At 46.4% G+C, this 19001-nt stretch overlaps 1 protein-coding gene across 1 annotated transcript in view; it reads left to right on the top strand.

Moving 5' to 3' along the window:
- The window catches only part of PMFBP1 (polyamine modulated factor 1 binding protein 1), a 43139-nt gene extending 28180 nt beyond the window's left edge, over positions 1-14959 (top strand). The window contains exons 9-21 of the mRNA XM_063110113.1: positions 960-1200; positions 3186-3375; positions 3542-3695; positions 4248-4415; positions 4693-4830; positions 8979-9143; positions 9699-9866; positions 10139-10306; positions 11130-11233; positions 11763-11837; positions 14082-14320; positions 14626-14815; positions 14950-14959. Of these exons, the coding sequence (XP_062966183.1) occupies positions 960-1200; positions 3186-3375; positions 3542-3695; positions 4248-4415; positions 4693-4830; positions 8979-9143; positions 9699-9866; positions 10139-10306; positions 11130-11233; positions 11763-11837; positions 14082-14320; positions 14626-14815; positions 14950-14959 (2010 nt within the window). The remainder of the gene's footprint in view (positions 1-959; positions 1201-3185; positions 3376-3541; positions 3696-4247; positions 4416-4692; positions 4831-8978; positions 9144-9698; positions 9867-10138; positions 10307-11129; positions 11234-11762; positions 11838-14081; positions 14321-14625; positions 14816-14949) is intronic.
- The last annotated feature ends 4042 nt before the right edge of the window (positions 14960-19001 follow it).

The raw sequence follows: 19001 nt of genomic DNA, 5'->3' as shown, positions 1-19001 counted from the left end.
CATGGAACCAGGGACAGAAAGGTTGTGAAACCAGCGCAAGATTTTATAGTCAGTCCTATTTCAACTCTGAACTTTTATCAGAGCTATTAACAATAATCTGACAGATTGACTGGCTGGTCTAGAACCTCCTGTTTCAAAGTACGGGGGAAATCCACCAGTCAACATGGAGGCGTCTGCAGTGGAGACGGGAAGCAAAGAGTCTGGACAAATGGCTTCAAGTCGCTCATAGGTGCAGTCAACAAACATTTTTGAGCACTTACAATACACTGAGCACTTTCTAGGCATTAAGACTATAACAAAACATGCAACATCCCTACTTGCAGGGAGCTTACATTCTGGCTTGGAGAGACAGAAAATACACAAATAATAAAATTAACATCATTACTGACACAGTCACATCAGGTACTGTGAAATTCCTAAAACAGTTTGGTGGCTGTTTTACACAGGCTGGTCAGGGGAGGCCTCCTTGATAAGGTGACATTTGGGCAGAGATTTGAGTGAAGTGAGGGAGCCACCTTAACACAAAGGTGTTAAGGAAGAATGTTCCAGGAAGAAGGCACAGCAAGTGCAAAGGCCCCGAGGTAGGTAGGACTCTGCCTGGAGTGTTCCCAGAGATCTGCTGCAGCAGAAAGGGGCGGGGGGGGGTGCAGGCTGAGGTCAGGCAGGTAGCTTAGGACCAGATCATAAGCATCCCAGGAGGTCCTTGTAAGGACTTTAGATGGAAGCCAGTGAAGGGTTTTGAGCACAGGCTAAGATCCAGCTGGCACTTTTAAAGGCCCCCCCTGGCCACCACATTGAGAATAGCCTGAAGGGCACAGAGGCGGAGGCAGGGAGTGCAGGTAGGAGAGCCTGCAGCATCCAGGCAGGACGTGGCTCGGCCGAGGGCTGAGGACCATGTCCAACTGCCTGCCCCTGCCGTCGCCTGGCCTTTCTCAGCCCTGCCCCTCCGCTCTTCTCAGTTACTCCAAGAGAAAGACGAGTTGCTGCACGAGCTGGAGAAGAAGCTGACGCAGATTCAGAATTCCCTCGTGAAGAAAGAGATGGAGCTGGAGAAGCAGCAGTGCGTGACCTCGGAGCTCGAGCGGACCGTCCGGGAGGAAGAGCAGGACAAGTCCAAGGCCGAGTGCGGGGCCCTGCGCGCTGAGCTCCAGAAGCTGAAGGACAGTCTGGAAGAGGCCAGGCAGCAGCAGAGGCAGGCTGGTGAGGCCCCGGTGGGCGCTGTCCCAGCACACCTGTAACCCCTGGGCTACAGCAGCCCCTTCTGTCCCAGAGCGGCCACCTCCACCTGTCCCCCAGCCTCTCACTCCAAACCTGCTCCTGGTCTCCTCCGGCGTCTTGAACACCTTCCCTCCCCCCAAGCTCGCCTCCTCTGGGAAGCCTGCCCCGCACAGCAGATGCCAGCCTGGGAAGGGGACTGCTGGACCCGCACCCGCCGTTCTCCCCGCAGTGGCAGATGAAGAGACCGATCCCTCCTGGCCACAGGGCGGCAGGGCTCCGCCTTCACGTCTCTGCCCCCCCATTCCTCTCCCTCCATCTCCTCCAGGCCCTTCGTCACACGATTCACCTCCCTCTTCTCTGGGTTTTCACTCCCTCTCTCCTTTTGGCCTTGGACTTGCTTGCACCGTGGATGGTGTCCTTGCCTCTCCGCAGAGGCTGCTTTCTCAGGGGTCACCAATAACTTCTGAACCTGGGTACAGGGTTTCTTTGGGGGTGATCAAAATGTTCCGAAATTAGAGGCTGGTGGGCTGCTGAATTGTACACTTTTAGAAGGGAACATTTTATGTTATGGGAACCATTTATCAATGTTTTTTAAAGGTCTGAAGCTTGGCTTCCTTGCTCACCCCCACCCCCCACACCCGCATCTCAAACCTTGTTTCTCGGCTTTGGAGACACCATGGTCCTTCGGTCCCTTGGTCCCTCATTCTTCCACAGATCTCAGCAGTGTTTTCTCTTTTCCCTCCTGCTCTGATGACAGTCACTCACCCCCTAGGATGCTGCTCTGCCCCTCTCTCCTTTCCCTGCACATTCACGCTTTGCCAAGCCCCTGGCAGCTACTTGCCTCCAAACTTGCAGCGCCAGCACCTGCTCTGCAGCTGTGGCCAGTCCTGGGCAACTCACCTTCTCTGACTCAGCATTTCCAAAACCAAACCTATTCTCTTCCCCACTTTACAAAGAAGACAAAACCCTCCTCCCATCTTCTTCCACGGCTGGTTATTATTTCTGTAGTTGACACCACCCTTCTTTAGGTATCTCAGGACACTTGGAGGAGGGAATGAGAGGAAAGTAATGTTTAAAATAGAAATGTTAGTAGAAACTATGGGATGTGGGAATGCATTTGGTGTAAAGGAACCCCAATGGGCAACTTATTGGGTGCCTTTCCCCTCCTGCCCAGTGGAGGAAGAGTGTGGGCTCAAGGGGTATTGCAGGAAGTCGTTCTTCATTCTAATGCATTCCAGTTTTCCTAAAGCACTCATTCCTTTAAGTCAGGTGCCTGCTTGAGAACCCACTAAATCCTGTCTGCACATTTCTCTCAGGCTTCCAGAGTCCTCCAAAGCTCCCGCTAACCCACCCACTCACCCAGCTCTACACCCCCCATTCCTGCCCACTTTCTTCCCCAGTCAAACTGGCCTCTCCCTCTCCTCCTCCCAAATGCCTTGCTGGTTCCCTCCACCCTGCGTCTGCTCTCACAGTCCCCCACCCAGGTCCCCTTCCTGCTCCTCCTTCTAAGGCCCAGCTCAACTTCCACTCCTCCACAAGTCCATCTCCATCTGTTCTAGCCCCACTGATCTCACAGTCAGGGCCAGTTTACCGTGACCATGTTCTCCAGGATGGGTGGGCCGGTTACAGCTCCCTCAGCAGACTCTAAACTCCACGAGGACTGACACTTGTCCCTAGTGACAGGGTGAGTCGCACAGGAGATACCGAGCAACTTCTACCCATTTGTGTAATTTTAGTCCAGCAGGAGTGCACAGCTGTTGGGGGGGCGGGTGTCGATGAAGACAGATCATTTCACAGAGCTCCTTAGGACTGGGAATGGAATGGGAGACACGAGGCCAGGTTGGGGAAGGAGGTAGGTGACAGAATGAGGAACAGGCTCTTTAGCTGGTCTTATTAGAGAGTCTGATCTTCATACATGCTCCCTTCTCACGTGGACATGCCCCCCGGCTTGTCTCCTGGCTTCGCAGCTCAGCAAGCAGCCCAGTATAAAGAAGAGGCCACGCAGGCAGGGAGCAACCTGGAGGACGCCCAGAGGAAACTGCAGAACTGCGTGTTCCTGGACAAGCAGAAGGCAGGCACCATCCAGGAGCTACAGAGAGACATTAAGAAGCTGCAGAAGGAGTCCTCGATGGCTGAAGAGGAGTTAGCCTCCAACAGGTACCGCGGGCTCACTGCAGGGAGAGCTTCCGTCCTGGAGAGCCTGCCAGGACCTCTGTGGGCAGCTGCCCAGGAGTGGGAGAGCAAGGACGCCCCGTGGGGCCAGCTCCACAACCACCGACACAGGCACCACGTCCAGCCTCCTGTTGCTGTCACTTTGCTTTAGGAAACGCATGGAGGAGCTGACATCAGAACTCTCTGAGGCCCTGAGGAAGCTCGAAAATTCAGACAAGGAAAAGAGGCAGCTTCAGAGGACAGTGACTGAGGAGGACATAAAAACGAGTGACTTGCAAGATCATATCAAACTCATTCAGCACCAGGTAGGAAGGGCAAGGGGGCAGCCGGCTCACGCACGTGCTCTACTAAGATTAAATATTGGTCTTTATTGGGGAGGATGTCACCACCAATCCAGAACTTGTGGGAGAACGCAAAGCCACTCAGCACCAGTCCCCGTGACCAACAATTAGCATATTCAAGGATTAAGCTTAAAAATAATCAGAAGACAGTTCTGTTCTTTCCAGGATTCAAAAGCTTTCCTTGTCAGTCAATTTAATGTCTTTGATGTCTGAATTATTTTTTTGTGCTTTTCTAAGACATTTTTAAACTTTATTCACAGAAGTGTTTATGTAGAAAGATTTGGTGAGTAAGTGGGAGAGAAGGCCAGTGCTGTGGGGATCTATAAATAAAACTCATTGGCATATCTAATTAAACAAAGAAGAAACTTTTACAGCGCATCGGAAGAAACTTTTTTATTACATAGGCCATAGAACTCTCATTTATTTCAGCCATTCCCTGCGTGCCATTGTCTGGGGGCTTTTTCCAAATACAACGCAGCGTGAGACTGTCTTTCAGCCCGGTCTTTATTTTCTCAGAACAGAGAGCTAACCTCCACCAAAAGCAAGCTGGAAGATGAGCTTCAGGAGGTGACAAGGTCACTGGAGGAGAAACGGGAGCAGTTGAGAAAGAGCAAGGAACAGGAGAAGTTGCTGGAGGAAGAACTTGAGACTTTGCGGCAGGAATTAAAAAGGAAAGAAAAGATGGTGAGAAAGAGAATTTCAGGAGAATGTGGGAAGAGTCCAGGTCATGAATCCAGGGCCAGACCTGGGCCTAGCTGGGCCTGGGGGATGCAGAGGCCGTGGATGCACCGAACGCAGGAGGGAAAGGAAGGAAAGTGGGAGAGGCCAGTGCAGAGGGAAGGAGAAGCTGAGGAGACTCGGGGAGCAGAAGGGAGCTGTGGGTGAGGGAAGGAGTGGAGTTTTCACAGTGGTCTGAGGTTGACACCTCTTTCCTGGGCTTTGTTCTTGAATGGGGGAGCAGTCGAAGGAGAATATGAGAAAGTCAGAGGAGGAGGAAAAGAATCTCCGAGCACAGTTGATGCATTATTCTACACAAGTGGAATCCTCCTTTAGCAAATACAGCTCCTCCCAGCAAGTCGTCCAAGAGCTGAATAAAGAGGTAAGTAGATAGGAACCCCGAGGGGATGAGGAATTTGAACTCTGTGACCCTCGACCTGAAGTCTGCACCTGTCTCTCCTCCACCATAGAGATGCAACTAACCACCGAGCCATTGTGCATCCTGCCGCCTGCAGCTCTGCTTCTCTCCTTAAAGTGGGGTAACCTTTCAGCACCTGGGTGCTGAGTAGAAGAAAAGTTTCTTCCGTATGTGGGAGGCTTTATTTCCTATCTGGTGGAGCCCCCAAACTGTCTGGATTTTGGTATCAAGTCTGTCTTCTGATGTTGCATTTTAGACCAGAGTTGAGTTCATTGGTTGTTTGGGGCAGTTTGCTTGGGAATGCTTCCAAAACTAGTCGCAAAGCACAAAAAGGGGATGGGAGTGGGGAACAGTGATATTTCATTACACAAGTAAAAATGACAGAAAGGAGCAAATGGCATCTGAGATATGCCAGGCACTATGCTTGAAGTCAGTCATTATTTATTTACTGTCCACTTAAGCTCTTTACATACCTTCCATCTGCTTTACTCCCAACGAGATGTAAATTATTATGATTCCCCTACTTATAGATGAAAGAAAGGCTGAGGCCCAAAGTCAGTCATTAACGGGTGATGGGATGAGCCAGTATTTGAACCTGGATCATCCACCCTGAATGTCTGTCCTCTTTCTCCTTTATCATGAGCAGCAATACTTTCCCCAGCTGAATACGTTCCATCTTTCTGGGCAAGAAAAAAATATAGCATCTTGGTAGAAGGTCTCTTGGGTTACAAATGAAAGACCAGGCAGCTCTTATTTCTTCATAACATAAAAAATTAATCTCAAAATACTATGACTATTCTAATGTAATAATAACATTCCCCAATAGAACTTTCTGTTTTTCTGTGATGAGGGAAAAGTTGTATGTCTGAGATGCCAATACTACGGTCACTAGCCACATGTAGCCACTGAGTGCTTCGAATATGGCTTAGTACAACCTAGGGGCTGAATTTATCATTTTAATTAATATTAAGTAATTTTACATTTATTTAAATGTAAATAGCCTCATACGACCACTGTCTACCATATTAGACAGCACGGGTCTCAGGCATTGATATTTCTGGAGTTTTGTCCTCCACAGTTATAAACCTCTCCTTTAGTGTGATCCAAAGCTGAGATCTCTGAGTCACTCAGATCCCTCAGGAGCCTCCTATAAAGGATATTGCCTAAGTATTTAATGTGGGCCTGTTGTCATGTTCACCGAAAGAAAGATGGCCAGTTAAATGTGGAAGTTAAAGCACTAATTTCAGAATTCCTTTAATGGGAATGAGGAAGCTAGACAGGTTTTGTGTGTGTGAGCATGTGAAACTTTTTAAAAGCATATTCCACACAAGGTAGACTTATTGAATCAATTGAAACAGCCAGAAGACAGAGGCTTAGGTTTTGCTTTCTAACATGCACTTCCTTTAATCCATCTTCCCTATTTTAATTTCAAAATTTCCCATCTGAAGTCAAGGCAATATATCTTGAGACCCTTTCCATCTCTTTGATTCTAGAATACTTTCTCACTATATTGTATAATTAGTTACTGTTAATAACAGAAAAGCTCACTTATTTTTATATACTCATTCTGTATTTGGACATCTTATTGAACTCACTTATGGGCATAATAGTTTTTCAGTTGCTTCTCATGGAATTTTTAAGTAAACAATTACGTCATATTGCAAGCAACCATAGTTTTCTAGATATTCTTGGCAATATTGATGTTAACTTACTTTACTTTTCTTGCTTTCTTGCATTGGATGGTATCTCCAGTACGATGTTCAACAGCAGCAGTGTTAGGAGGCATATTTTTAACTGTGACAAAACGCCTCTGTTCCAGTGGGATGTTCCCTGTAGGCTTCTTGTCACTGTCCTTTATTAAGTGTCTTCAGTTCCTCAGTTACTAAGAGTTTTGTCAGTATGGATGTTGAATTTTATCAAATGCTTTTTTGTCAGAAAACATTAAAATGATTATATCATCTTTCTCCTTAAGTCAGTAATGTTTTGAATAAAATCAATTAATTGATCTTTAATTTTACTCACCCTTGCATTCCTAGTGTGACTCCTGAGTTGATATAATGTGTCACTCTTCTAGTACAATACTTAGCACATTCTGAGAAGTGAAATAAGGCAAATATGACTGGAGTGTATTGATCAAGAGAGACGTTGTACAGGATGAGATTAGAAAGGTAGGCAGGGGCAGGCATTAGGGCCTCTGTTAAGAAATAAGGGGTTTTATTCCAAGAGCAATGGAAAGCCATTTGATGGGATTTCCTCAAAGGGACAGGGGAAGTTGTTTAATATGATTTTAGTTTTCAAAATATAACTCTGACTAATGTGTGGAAATGGATCTGGGGGAGGGGTAGGTGTGGAAGTGAGGAGACCTGTTAGGAGGCTATTGCTGTCCAGGCTAGGACGGTGTCAATGAAGGCAAAATAGGCAAATTCAGGATGTGTTTTGGTGATAGAATTGACCAGACTAGCTGATGGAATGAACGTGAGAGAAAGCAAGGAATCAAGGATGACTTAGTGGAATTTACCTACAAAACCATCTAGACCTAATACATTTGGCAGGAAAGAGAGTAGGTCTTTTATGAGAACTCCTTGAAACTGTAATTCAAATGTGTCTATATCTAGATATTTAGTATCTTTTTCCAAGGTAAACCACTCACATTAGCAAAATGTAAAATAAAGCTTCCATTTTAGCTTCTAGCATCATTGTGATTTTTTTCCCCAGCCTTCTTTTTAGTATCTCATCTTCATGGGGACATTTCTCAGTTCAGCCACCACTTATCAAGCACTTACAGTAAATTGTAGTTTCTCCAGTGACTTTCCTGGTTTACTGAGCAGACCCAGCTGACTCCATGTTTTTCAGAAGTCCCTGGAAGACCCCACTATTTCCAGAAGACCAAATTATTTCACCTTTAGGAACATTTTTACCACCAGGGCACGTAAAATATAGGATCAGAAGTCCAGTCTAACAATTTTCATTTCACTAATTCCTAGGGTCAAAAATACTCAAAATTCCATCTGAAAAAGTAATAAGCATCAAGCGCTAAGCAGTTACTGGAGATAGAGCAAGAAAATCCAGAAGAGTGTGTTTCTGTGTGTATGTCACATCAGTATGCGGGTATCCTAGAATATCAAAGAACAGAAGTCAGGCATATGAATTTCTGGGGTCTCCCTCCTACTTCCAGACTTAGAAGCAGATCTCTTTCTGTACTTAAAATATATGGCAAGATGACTAATTGCCCAGTATGTTTGTGATCATAACTCTCAGTCTTACAGTGATTGATACTTTACAAAGCCCTTTTTACATATATCATCTCATTTGATCATTACAAAAACTCCATGAAACAGTTGAAGTTATCCCAATTTGTGGAAGCAGAAACTGAGATGAAGCAATAAGTAAATGACAGAACCTGGACCTCAACCCAGGTCCTCTCAATTCCCTTTTAACTACACTGTGAATACTCATTACTAAGTTTAAGACACAGAGTTAAGTTTTTAAACACACTTCTGCCAGAACTATGTGTTTAATTGATCTCTAACTCCAAACAATATTTGCATCCCTAACTCCAAACAATGCAGTATTTCATCCAGTAAAAACAAAAAAAATCATTTAATATTTACTGAGCACCTGTTATGTGCCATGCCCTGAACTACAGCAATGGGGAAACAGTAATGAAAAAACACATACGTGGTCCTGACTTCACGGCACATCAAGTCTAGTGAATTATGTCAGGAACTAGGTGAGGCACAAAACACACATGAAACATTGTATCATATCTACTAACCTAGAATTGGATTCCGATCTTTATCAAAGGCTGCAGAGTCTGTGAAAGGGACATTTTGTGTACTTGGCATATCATGCCCCAGTACTTCTGGTACTCCTTGTATCTGGGGGATGTGCTAACTAGAAGGAGAAATGTGGGTAAAGGGGTGCGGAAGAGGCTGGAAAGACAGCTCTACCTTTTACAGCAGCGGGGGGAAGATGTGGGCGTTAACACAGACTGCTCTGCAGGTGATGGCGGAGAGAAGACAGCCCAGCCCTTGTCCATTTCCTGTAGTCACAGAAAGTGCCTTGATGGCCATGAGCTGGAACCCTGATGGTGATGTTCTCTCTCCCTAAAGATAGCCGTTCACAAGGAGACCATAGTAAGTCTGCAGGCCCAGCTGGACAAGGCTCTGCAGAAAGAGAAGCATTTTATCCAGACCATGGTTACTAAAGAAGTCTATGAAGAGTTATCCCGGAAGTCCATTGCCTGCCAGGATGACCTGACACAAGCGCTCGAGAAGGTGAGGAGGGCATGTCCTCTCATCTCCAGGCTGTTGTCAGGAGAGGGAATTGCAGGGTAGTGTGAGAGGCACAGGGGCCAGTTTCCTGCATGACTGGCTATCACGGGGCCACCTCAAACTCTTGCATGGGCTGGAATATCTGTCCAGAGAAGGCCTGCTTCCTCCTACTGAGGCTTTTGGGGGAAGAGGGCAAAGATGAAGGCCAAATCTAACAAGTTTTTCTGTGCATAGGAGATGCAGAGGCAAGGTTTCCCTAAAGCCTGGATTTGTCAGGAAAATTCATGCACCACCCCTGTGCTGCTCATGCATGGCTGATCAATTCATCAGAATAGATAGAGAAGAAATGGGGGTGGAGGGGAATGAGGGGGCACAGGTTGGACAGAACACCAACCACCATCATGGCCCTCCCCTTTCTGGGACAGCAGGCAAGGTGACCATCTGTGCCACCCTGGGCAGGGGATGGGGAGAGACTAGAACCCTTCTCCATTCAGGACTCAGCAGAGAGGGCCAAAGGGCTCTGATGGCCATTCTCATCCCCTTTGTCTTTACCCGAAGCTCAATCATGCAACCTCAGAGACAAAGAGCCTGCACCGAAACCTGACACAGACCCAAGAGAAGAAAGCTCAGCTGGAAGAGGAAATCCTTGCTTACGAGGAGAGGATGAAAAAGCTCAATGTGGAATTAAAAAAACTGCAGGGCTTCCACCAGCAGAGTGAGCTAGAGGTGAGGAGCCGCCAAGGGCTCAGGCTGCCTTCCCGTTAGGGGTCTGCAAGGTCACCTGTCGCGTTCGGAATTATTTAGCACTAAGCCATTCCCTTTGGCTAATGGGTTCCCTCCAATTTCTTGGCTTCCTGAATTACAGACAGAGGTGGCCGAGACCAGCACAGGGGTGCCCTCTGCTGGCCGCTGGAAATAACACACCCCCAACAACATGGGCCCTTTGGGGTCCGGGAGGCCAGCTGGGGGCCCCCTCCTCACTTTGCACTCCTGAGCAGGTGCATGCCTTTGACAAGAAGCTAGAGGAGATGAGCAACCAGGTGCTGCAGTGGCAGAAGCAGCACCAAAATGACCTCAAGATGCTGGCGGCTAAAGAGGAGCAGCTCAGGGAGTTCCAGGAGGAAATGACCACCCTGAAAGAGAACCTCCTTGCAGACGAGAAGGAGGTGGGCACTCCTCGGCTCCTGGTCACTTCCTCTCAGCCCTCTCAGCACATCCTATGACTACCTAGATGCCAGACAGCCTGGGGTCACGGGGCGGAGCCTGGGCTCAGCGAAAGGACAACCGCTCTGTTCAGCACAAAGCAGGGTCTGAGTCGCCTAAGGGCCACAGCAGCTGTCTCAGCCCACCTATGTCCTTGTAGCTTTGTTGATAGGGACACACTGAGCAGAATGAAAGCCCCATTCCAGAGAAAACACTGTCAGGTACATCAGCCACCTTGGACTTAACCTACTGGGCGGCCCCCTCCAGAACACATCCTGACACTTTTAGCAACCCCAGACCCTACAACAGATGGCTATGTGACCTTTTGGGCATGTCCATGCCTGGCTCCCTGAGCCGTGAGGTTCCTGGCAGGAAGCTGCCAGCCATCTTGGGGTGGCCACAGGGCCTTTGCTTGAATTAGAAGGAAGGCATCTCTTCCTCCAGATGTTTTTCTTCCATCTATTAGAAAACTGGCTTAGCATACTGCTTCTTTAGAACAAGTCACTTCAGTGTCTTTGGCCTGAAAATCATTATTACAAGTGTACAAATCTACTGTGTCTCTGCTGTAAACGGTGACTCAGAGACGTCACCTTTGCGTGAGACGCAACCTGCACAGCTGGGGGTAGAGGTTCTGGTGTGGCAACTCCAACTCCGGCTGGCCTCCGGCTGGACAGCAGAGTAGATTTTTCTTCTCCCAGGAAGAGAGAAGAGGCCTGACTTAGGAGGATGGAGGTGAGGGGCCTGGGCTCCCACCCCTCACTGCCTCGTTTTCTTCTTGTACCCAAGATCTCCTGCCTGCCCCAGCGGTCTGTGCCCAAAGACACCTGCAGGCTCCACCGAGAGAATGACCAGATTATGTCCAACATGGAGCAGTGGGCAAAAGAGCAGAAGTGAGTAAGGACAAAGAAGCTAGGCAGGGTCCCCAGGCCTGGGCTGAGCTGAGGGGCCACCCATGTGCCAAGCCCAGTCACACACACACACACACACACCCTGCCCTCTTGGGAAACTGATCCAGTCTCAGCCCACACCCAAGGTTTGGGAATAAGATGAGGGGACACAGGTTTGGAAAGCCCTGCTGACTTAGCAGTAGAGCAGCTCTGAGATGGAAGAGATGCTTTGCCGTGGCTCAGAGTTCCTCTTCCCACCCTGGGATCCTGCGACACTGCCTGGATCACTTGAACTCAGTGCCTTGAACTCACCTAGGAATCACAGTGATTTTGCATAGGATCTGAGTACGGAGGGTCCTCTTAATTGCCAGGTGTTAGAAAGGCTGTATCTCTGAGGACAGGTAATGCAGGGGGATCTAGGATCCAGCAGAAGCCTTGCTGACAACACCCAGTGTCCCGTCCAGCCAGTTGTGCGCTTGCTCACAGGAGGTGGGGCAGTGGTCACTCCTTTCTCCTGTGGATTTGATTTCAGGATTGCCAATGAGAAACTAGGAAACAAACTCCGTGAACAGGTGAAATACATCGCCAAGCTGACAGGTGAAAAGGAGTAAGTCATCCCACCCCACCCTGGCTGCTTCTTGGGACCTGACAAGAAAGGTCAGCAAGGAGCCGGGGCTGGTTTTCTCATCCCAAAGGTGGATCAGACCCGGGGAAAGACCTAGGACTTTGGAAAGACACCCCTCCCCCAGTCCTGAATCCGCATCTATGTGACCTTGGGCACATCACTTGACCTCTCTGGGCCTCAGTTCCCTCATCAACAATACAAAGGGGGCGTAGCCATCACTATGCTCCTCCCTGCTCTCACCTTCTGTGATTGTCACAGGTCAAGGGTGCTGGGAAGGGAACAGGCACTGACAGGCAGACTGAATTACTTGTGGTAGGGGCTAAGTTGCTGTAACAAAGACCCCCAGTGGAGGAACATCTCCTCTGGAATGTTCTGGCGTGAGCAGGCCAGGTGGGTGGGGTTTCTCTGTTCCACCTGGTCATCTGGGGACCTAGGTTCCTTGCACTTGATGCTTCACCTATCGTGGTCTTGCTTTGCCTGCGTAGTCAAAGCTGGGTCACCTGCGAGCGGGCTATGGGAGGAGTGTTGGCAGCTGGAGAACGGACGTGAAGTATGACCGTCTAATGCTGAGATTTTGGAGATGATAAAGTGACCGGTAGTGACAAGTCCGAGGACAGTGCTTCCCAACCTTTTGTTAGGAAACACTTAGAAAATGACCACAGTTGTTTGGTACACTGGGAGGATCTGGGATGGGCTTGCTTGTGACAAAGTTGACCTAGCAGTGGCTGCCTCAAACCCTGCCCCAAAGGCTGAGGGCATCGGTGTCTCAGCACACCTGGAACCCATTCGAGGCACCCCCGCCAGAAAGCTCCATTCTAGGCTTTGACCTTAGGTGGGGTGGCTGAACTGAAGGGAAGGACAAGACCACTGGGACAAGGAAGCTAAGGAGCTGAGAGGCCAGGGCTCTGATGGACTGTGTGGGATGCTGAAGGCTCCTGGATACTGCCAGGAGGGGCCAGAGGAAGTGACGGAGAACAAGAGAGTAAGGCAGTGCTGGGACCCCACCTCCAGGCCCAGTGGCACACGCAGTGCGGGGCTGCGGGGGAAGAGGTCTCTTCAAGGCCAGTTTGTGGAGAGCAAGAGGGTAAAGCGTATGCCCAGAGAAGAGGCTGAGGATGGACTTTTTATTTGATTTCCTCTAGAAAAGACCATGAAACTTTTCACTAGGACAAAAACGTTTTCTGAAGGGGTTTAACTAAAAGAAAAGTTGTCAGCATCTGAAGGTAACAGATAAGTTCAGGCTTTTTCTTACATTGTGCCAAGTTCCAGAAAGTTCTGTTTCACAAAGAAATTATTGAGTTGCCTGGTCCTATTGGAAGGAAAACCACCTTTTAATACTGCTACTAATAACGGCTCGACTAATATTTACTGTTTATCGTGTGTGAGGCACTGTTCTAAGTGCTTTACGTGTATTAACTTCTTCAGTCTTTAAAAGACCTCATGAGTTCAATATGGTTATAATCCCCATTTATGGATGAGAAAAGAGAGGAACAGAGAGGCTAAAGAGCTCGGCCCTGGTCTCACAAATGGTAAGTGGCAGAGTCAGGGTTCCTCCTGGGAAGTCTGGCTTCAGAGCCCGCTCTCATCCACTGCTCTCAAGACTAGCTTGGAGAAATACAGCTCTCAGCTATTGGTCATAATAGCTGCCATTTATTGGGCCACAAGAAATATGCTAAATTAATTTTCCTTTACCTACGTTGCAGCCTCCATTTCTTCATCTGTAAAATGGGGATGAGTCACTTGCCCAAGTTCTCAACAGAGCCAGGACCCCCTGTGCTCCCAGCTCCAGCAAAGGGAGGCCGAGGGAACTTGGCCTTTGGCATTAGCACTGGGTAAGAGTGTTTCTGAGGCCTGGCCATGAGAACCCGAGGACGCACAATCAAAGTTGTTCATAACAGTCTTTTAGCTCTTCAAACCAAATTTCTCTCACTTGTTAAACTGAATCCTTATATGAACACCAACAAGCAGGTCAGGCATGATTGTCCCCGTCTAACAGGTAAGAAAGCAGGCCCAGAGCTGAGGGTGGGTCAGGAGTACTAGTTTGGGTCCACCCCGACCCCAGGCCTGAGCTTCTTCCACAGGACACACGTGGGTCTCCATTTCCACAGAGCATGTGTAAGAGCCCAGCTCTGAAAGGAACTGGGCATCCATGCCCTCTTTCCTGGGACACCTTTCCTTTTTAGCAGGGAACCAAACACCCACCTGTCCTGCCCTCTCATCCCACAGTCACCTCCACAATGTAATGGTCCATCTGCAGCAGGAAAACAAGAAGTTGAAGAATGAGATAGAAGAGAAGAAGATGAAGGCAGGGAACCCGAGGCTGTGCACCAAAGCCCTGGGCCTGAGCAAAGCAGAGACCACACCACGGGCAAAACTGTGCAGCGCGCTGGGCTGGAGGGCGACGCCCCATGACGTGAGCCAAAAACTGGACATGACCAAGTTGGTCGGGATACCCCACTGCTCGGGTACATCTGCCATTTGTCCTTTGCCCCTGGAAGGTCTTCTTTCTTAGTCCCATATGTCAAAAAAATAACAACAGTGTGATAACATTTTTTAAAAGATCACCGGATTGGGAATTCAGATAGGAAGAGGAAAACCAGTCTTTCATGACCTCGAGTCATTTGCTTAGATGCTCTGGACCAAACACAATGGTTTCTACATCTGTAGAGAGAGGAGGCAAATTAAGGCCTGTTTGATCTAAGAACCTTTGTTAAAACCCAAGGACCTCATGTCTCAGACCTATCCCCTCCTCTAACCCTGTCCCTTTTAGGGAGTGTGGGGGGTCAGAGGGGAACCAGTAAACAGGCATCTGCCTCCTGCTGTGTGTCTGCGTGCTCCCCACAAGAGCGCCCCAAGCCCCCACTCAGCCTGGGTCCACAGCTGCCTTTCCTGCCACCTATAAACTCCATGTTACCCCAGAGGGAAGAAGTCACCCTGCAGCAGAGCAGCCTGGCCATGAGGTCAGTCCTTGAGGAATCACCTCATCAGTTTCTCCCCAAATCAAAATTCACATTTCCTCCCTGTTCCCTCAGGTTCCTCGTATTGCTAGAGTCAGCGTCTTGCCCTGAGCATAATCTCCACGCACATTTTTCAGAAGACGGTGAGTTCCCATCCTTCCGTCTTGACCCGGATCAGCTCTTACGGGGAATCTTTCAAGGTCTCGGCCTGTTTTGCAAGATGCTAACATTTTGCTGAGTTTCGTCCTCTTCCTGCGGTGGAGTGAGGCTTGGAACCACACGACCACCTCCAGGCCCAAACTCTAAAATAAAGTCATGAACACAGCGGTCTCGGCGAGCTCTTGGTGTCTCGCAGGCGTCTCTGCCCCCAGCAGGTTCCCTCCAGTTTTCTCTGGATTCTGGAAGATATTGTTCCCTTTCACTTATACAGGGGAGCTATGATCCCCAAAGCAAGCTTTCGGCTTATCTGGATTAGTTTTTAAACCAACAAGAGATAATTAGCTCTTTTCTTTTTAAATTCTCTGTCTGGAATTTAAAAAGAAAAAAAAAATCTAAAAACCTCAAAAAGGAAAGTAATCCTGAGACCCAAAAGAGAGAAAGAGAAAAAAGTGATGCATTTCACCAACAGGGAGCAAGGGAGGAACATCTGCTTCCTCCCTGACCGCCGACTACATCCCTCCTTCAACGATTTTATTCTTCTCCTCCGCCACCTCAATACAAGTAAAATTCCACTATGACGAACTCCAAGGACAGCTGAACTATTTTATTGGGGTACGATTTTGCTTAACCGAGTACATGTCTAGAATTTATATTGCTAGTCTACAGGAAATGGAAAGAAATAGCTACTGGGACAAGTAAGGGAAAGAAATCAAAGAGCTTGCATTTCTGGGGGCAGGAAAAGTGAAGGAAGAAACCCACTGGTGGGCAGCAATTCTTGCCTCCCTTCCCAGCCACATAAAGGTCATGAAAATTCTCAGCTAGTAGTGACATGTTACGTAGGATGCCCCTGCCAGGACCTTGGAAGGGCAAGTTCCAGAAGTGCAGTGTGAGGTGGGAGTAAGGGACATCTCTGGTAGTTTCTGTTATGACGGTTGTTGTCTGTCTGTGCTCTTTTGACTGTGTCCCCTCCGTTTAGTTTAGGTTTTATTTGCTGGAGAAAAGAAAGACTGGAAAATCTGGTACTAGTGAAATTGCCTTCTAGTTCTAGCTTGTGGCCCATTAATCTAAAAAAAATTAAATGTCGTTAAAATCCTCAGTCCACTCTACTAAAAAGGTGTTTTATCTCTATAATTTACAAAAAGGTTTATATGCATTGGCCAAAATGACAATATCTGGAAACTTTAAATGTTGTCCATTTTTTCACAGTTATCTTTCACTTCCTGTGGGGTTGTTACATGAGAGCAAAGCAGGTAGTGAGTTACGGAGAGCAGAGGGGTGGCAGAGCCAGAAAAACATCAGTATGTCACCAACCATCTGGCTTGGAAAGCCCAACAAGGCAGATGACCTGAATGAGCAGAGGGAATGGACTTAGGAAAATACAGTTTCTCTAAAGCTAGGAGGAAGGGCAGGGAAGCTGCGTGTCACCTGACTATAATTCTTTAAGAAATAACCAAAGAAATTAGTTCCTAGAAAGTGGCTTGAATAGCTGATTTTAAAATACGTGGCTACAACACCCTTTCATGATTTAAAAAAAAAAAAAAACTCAAACTAGGAACAGAAGGAAACTACCTCAACATGATAAAAGCCATATATCAAAAACCCACAGCAGACATCATACTCAACACTGAAAGACTAAAACCTTTTCTTCTAAGAATGTCCACTTTTACAACTTCTATTCAACACAGTACTGGAATTCTAGCCAGAGCAATTAGGCAAGAAAAGGAAATAAAGGGCATCCAGATTGGAAAGGAAGAAGTAAAATTATCTCTGCTCACGAGATGATATGATCTTCTATGTAGAAAACCCTAAAGATTCCATACACACAAAAACTGAACTAATAAATGAATTAAGCAAAGTAGCAGGATACAAAGTCAATGCACAAAAATCAGTTGCATTTCTATATACTAACAATAAACAATCTGAAAAGGAGTTTATAAAATGTATTTCATTTAAAATAGCATCAAAAAGAAACAATTACTTAGGAATTAACTAAGGATGTGAAAGACTTGTACAATAAAAACTACCAAACATTACTGAAAGAAATTAAAGAAGACATAAATAAATGGAAACACACCCATGTTCATGGATTGGAATATTTAATATGAAGATATTGATACTAACCAAAGTGATCTACAGATTCAATGCCAATTCAAAATCCCAATGCCATTTTTTGCAGAAATAGAAAAACCTATCCTAAAATTCACATGGAATCTCAAGGGACTCCGATTAGCCAAAACAATCTTAACAAAGAAAAACAAAGCTGGAGAACTCACACTTATTGATTTCAAAACTTACTATGAAGCTACAGTAATCAAAATGGTATGGTACTGGTATAAAGACAGACATAAAGACCAATGGAATAGAATAGAAAGCCCAGAAATAAACCCTCACATTTAGGGTCAAATGATTTTTTACAAGGGTGCCAAGACTATTCAATTGGGAATGGACATCTTTTTAACAAATGGTACTGGGAAAACTGGATATCCACATTCACATAAATGAAGTTGGACCCTTACATAACACCATATATAGAAATTAACTCCAAATGGATCAAAGACCTAAATGTAAGTCCTAAAACTATAAAACTCTTAGTAGAAAAAATATGACAAAAGCTTCATGACATTGTATTTGCCAGTGATTTCTTGGAAGTGACACCAAAAGCACAGGCACCAAAAGAAATAATAGACAAATTGGAATTTATGAAAATTTTTAAATTTTGTGCATCAAAAGGCAATATCAACAAAGTAAAAAGGCAACTCACAGAATGGGGAAAATATTTGCAAATTTTATATCTGATGAGGTATTAATATTCAGAATATATAAAGAACTCCTAAAACTCAACAGAGAAAAACCCACTTCAAAAATGGGCAGAGGACTTAAATAGAAATTTCTCCAAAGATGATATACAATTGGCTAATAAGCACATGAAAAGATGGTCAATATAGTTATTATTAGAGAATGCAAATCAAAACTACAATGAAGTAACACCCATTAGGATGGCTACTATAAAAAAATACAGAAAATAACAAGTGTTGGCAAGGATGTAGAGAAACTGAAACCTTTGTGTAGTGCTGGTGGGAAAGTAAAATGGTACGGCCACTATGGAAAACAGTATGGCAGTTCCTCGAAAAATTAAAAATAGAACTACCATATGATCCAGTGATTTATTTATGGGTATATACCCCAAATAATTGAAAACAGGGTCTCAAAGAGATATATGTACAACCAGGTTCATTGCAGCATTATTCACAATTGCTAAAACGTGAAAGAGACCCATGTGTCCATCAATGGATGAACAGATAAGCAAAATGTGGTGTATACATACAATGCAGTATTATCCAACCTTAAAAAGGAAGGAAATTCTGGGCCAGCCCCGTGGCTCACTCGGGAGAGTGCGGCACTGGTAGTGCCAAGGCCACGGACGGGTTCAGATCCTATATAGGGGTGGCCAGTGCGCTCACTGGCTGAGCATGGTGCAGACGACACCTTGCCAGGGGTTGCAATCCCCTTACTGATCAAAAAAAAAAAAAAAAAAGGAAGGAAATTCTGACACATGGTACAACGTGTGTAAACCTTGAGGACATTATGCTAAGTGAAATAAGCCAGTCACAAAAGGACTGTATGATTCTACCCATATGAGGTAGAGTGGACACAATCGTAGAGAAGACAGAAAGTAAAATGGTGGTTGCCAGGGGCTGGGGGGAGGGGAAAATGGGGAGCTATTGTTTAATGGGTACAGAGTTTCAGTTTTGCAAGATGAAAGAGTTCTGGAGATGGACGGTGGTGATGGATGCACATTATTAATGTATTTAATGCGACCGAACTGTCCACTTAAAAATGGTTCAGATGGTAAATTTTATGTTTTGTGTATTTTACCATAATAAACAAAATTGAAAAAAAAAGAAATGGTTATGAAACTGGGACTTAGCCAAGGGGCTTATAAATAAAAAAGTGCTTCAGCCACCTGGTGGGAGGATGTTGCTTCGATTCTGATAACTTGTGCCAGCAGAATCCTCTTCTACCCACCAGA

Source organism: Cynocephalus volans, chromosome 10 (genome assembly GCF_027409185.1).
Source record: "Cynocephalus volans isolate mCynVol1 chromosome 10, mCynVol1.pri, whole genome shotgun sequence".
NCBI lineage: Eukaryota > Metazoa > Chordata > Mammalia > Dermoptera > Cynocephalidae > Cynocephalus > Cynocephalus volans.
The sequence above is the reverse complement of the archived record's forward strand: the minus strand, read 5'-3'. Positions and strand labels throughout refer to the sequence as shown.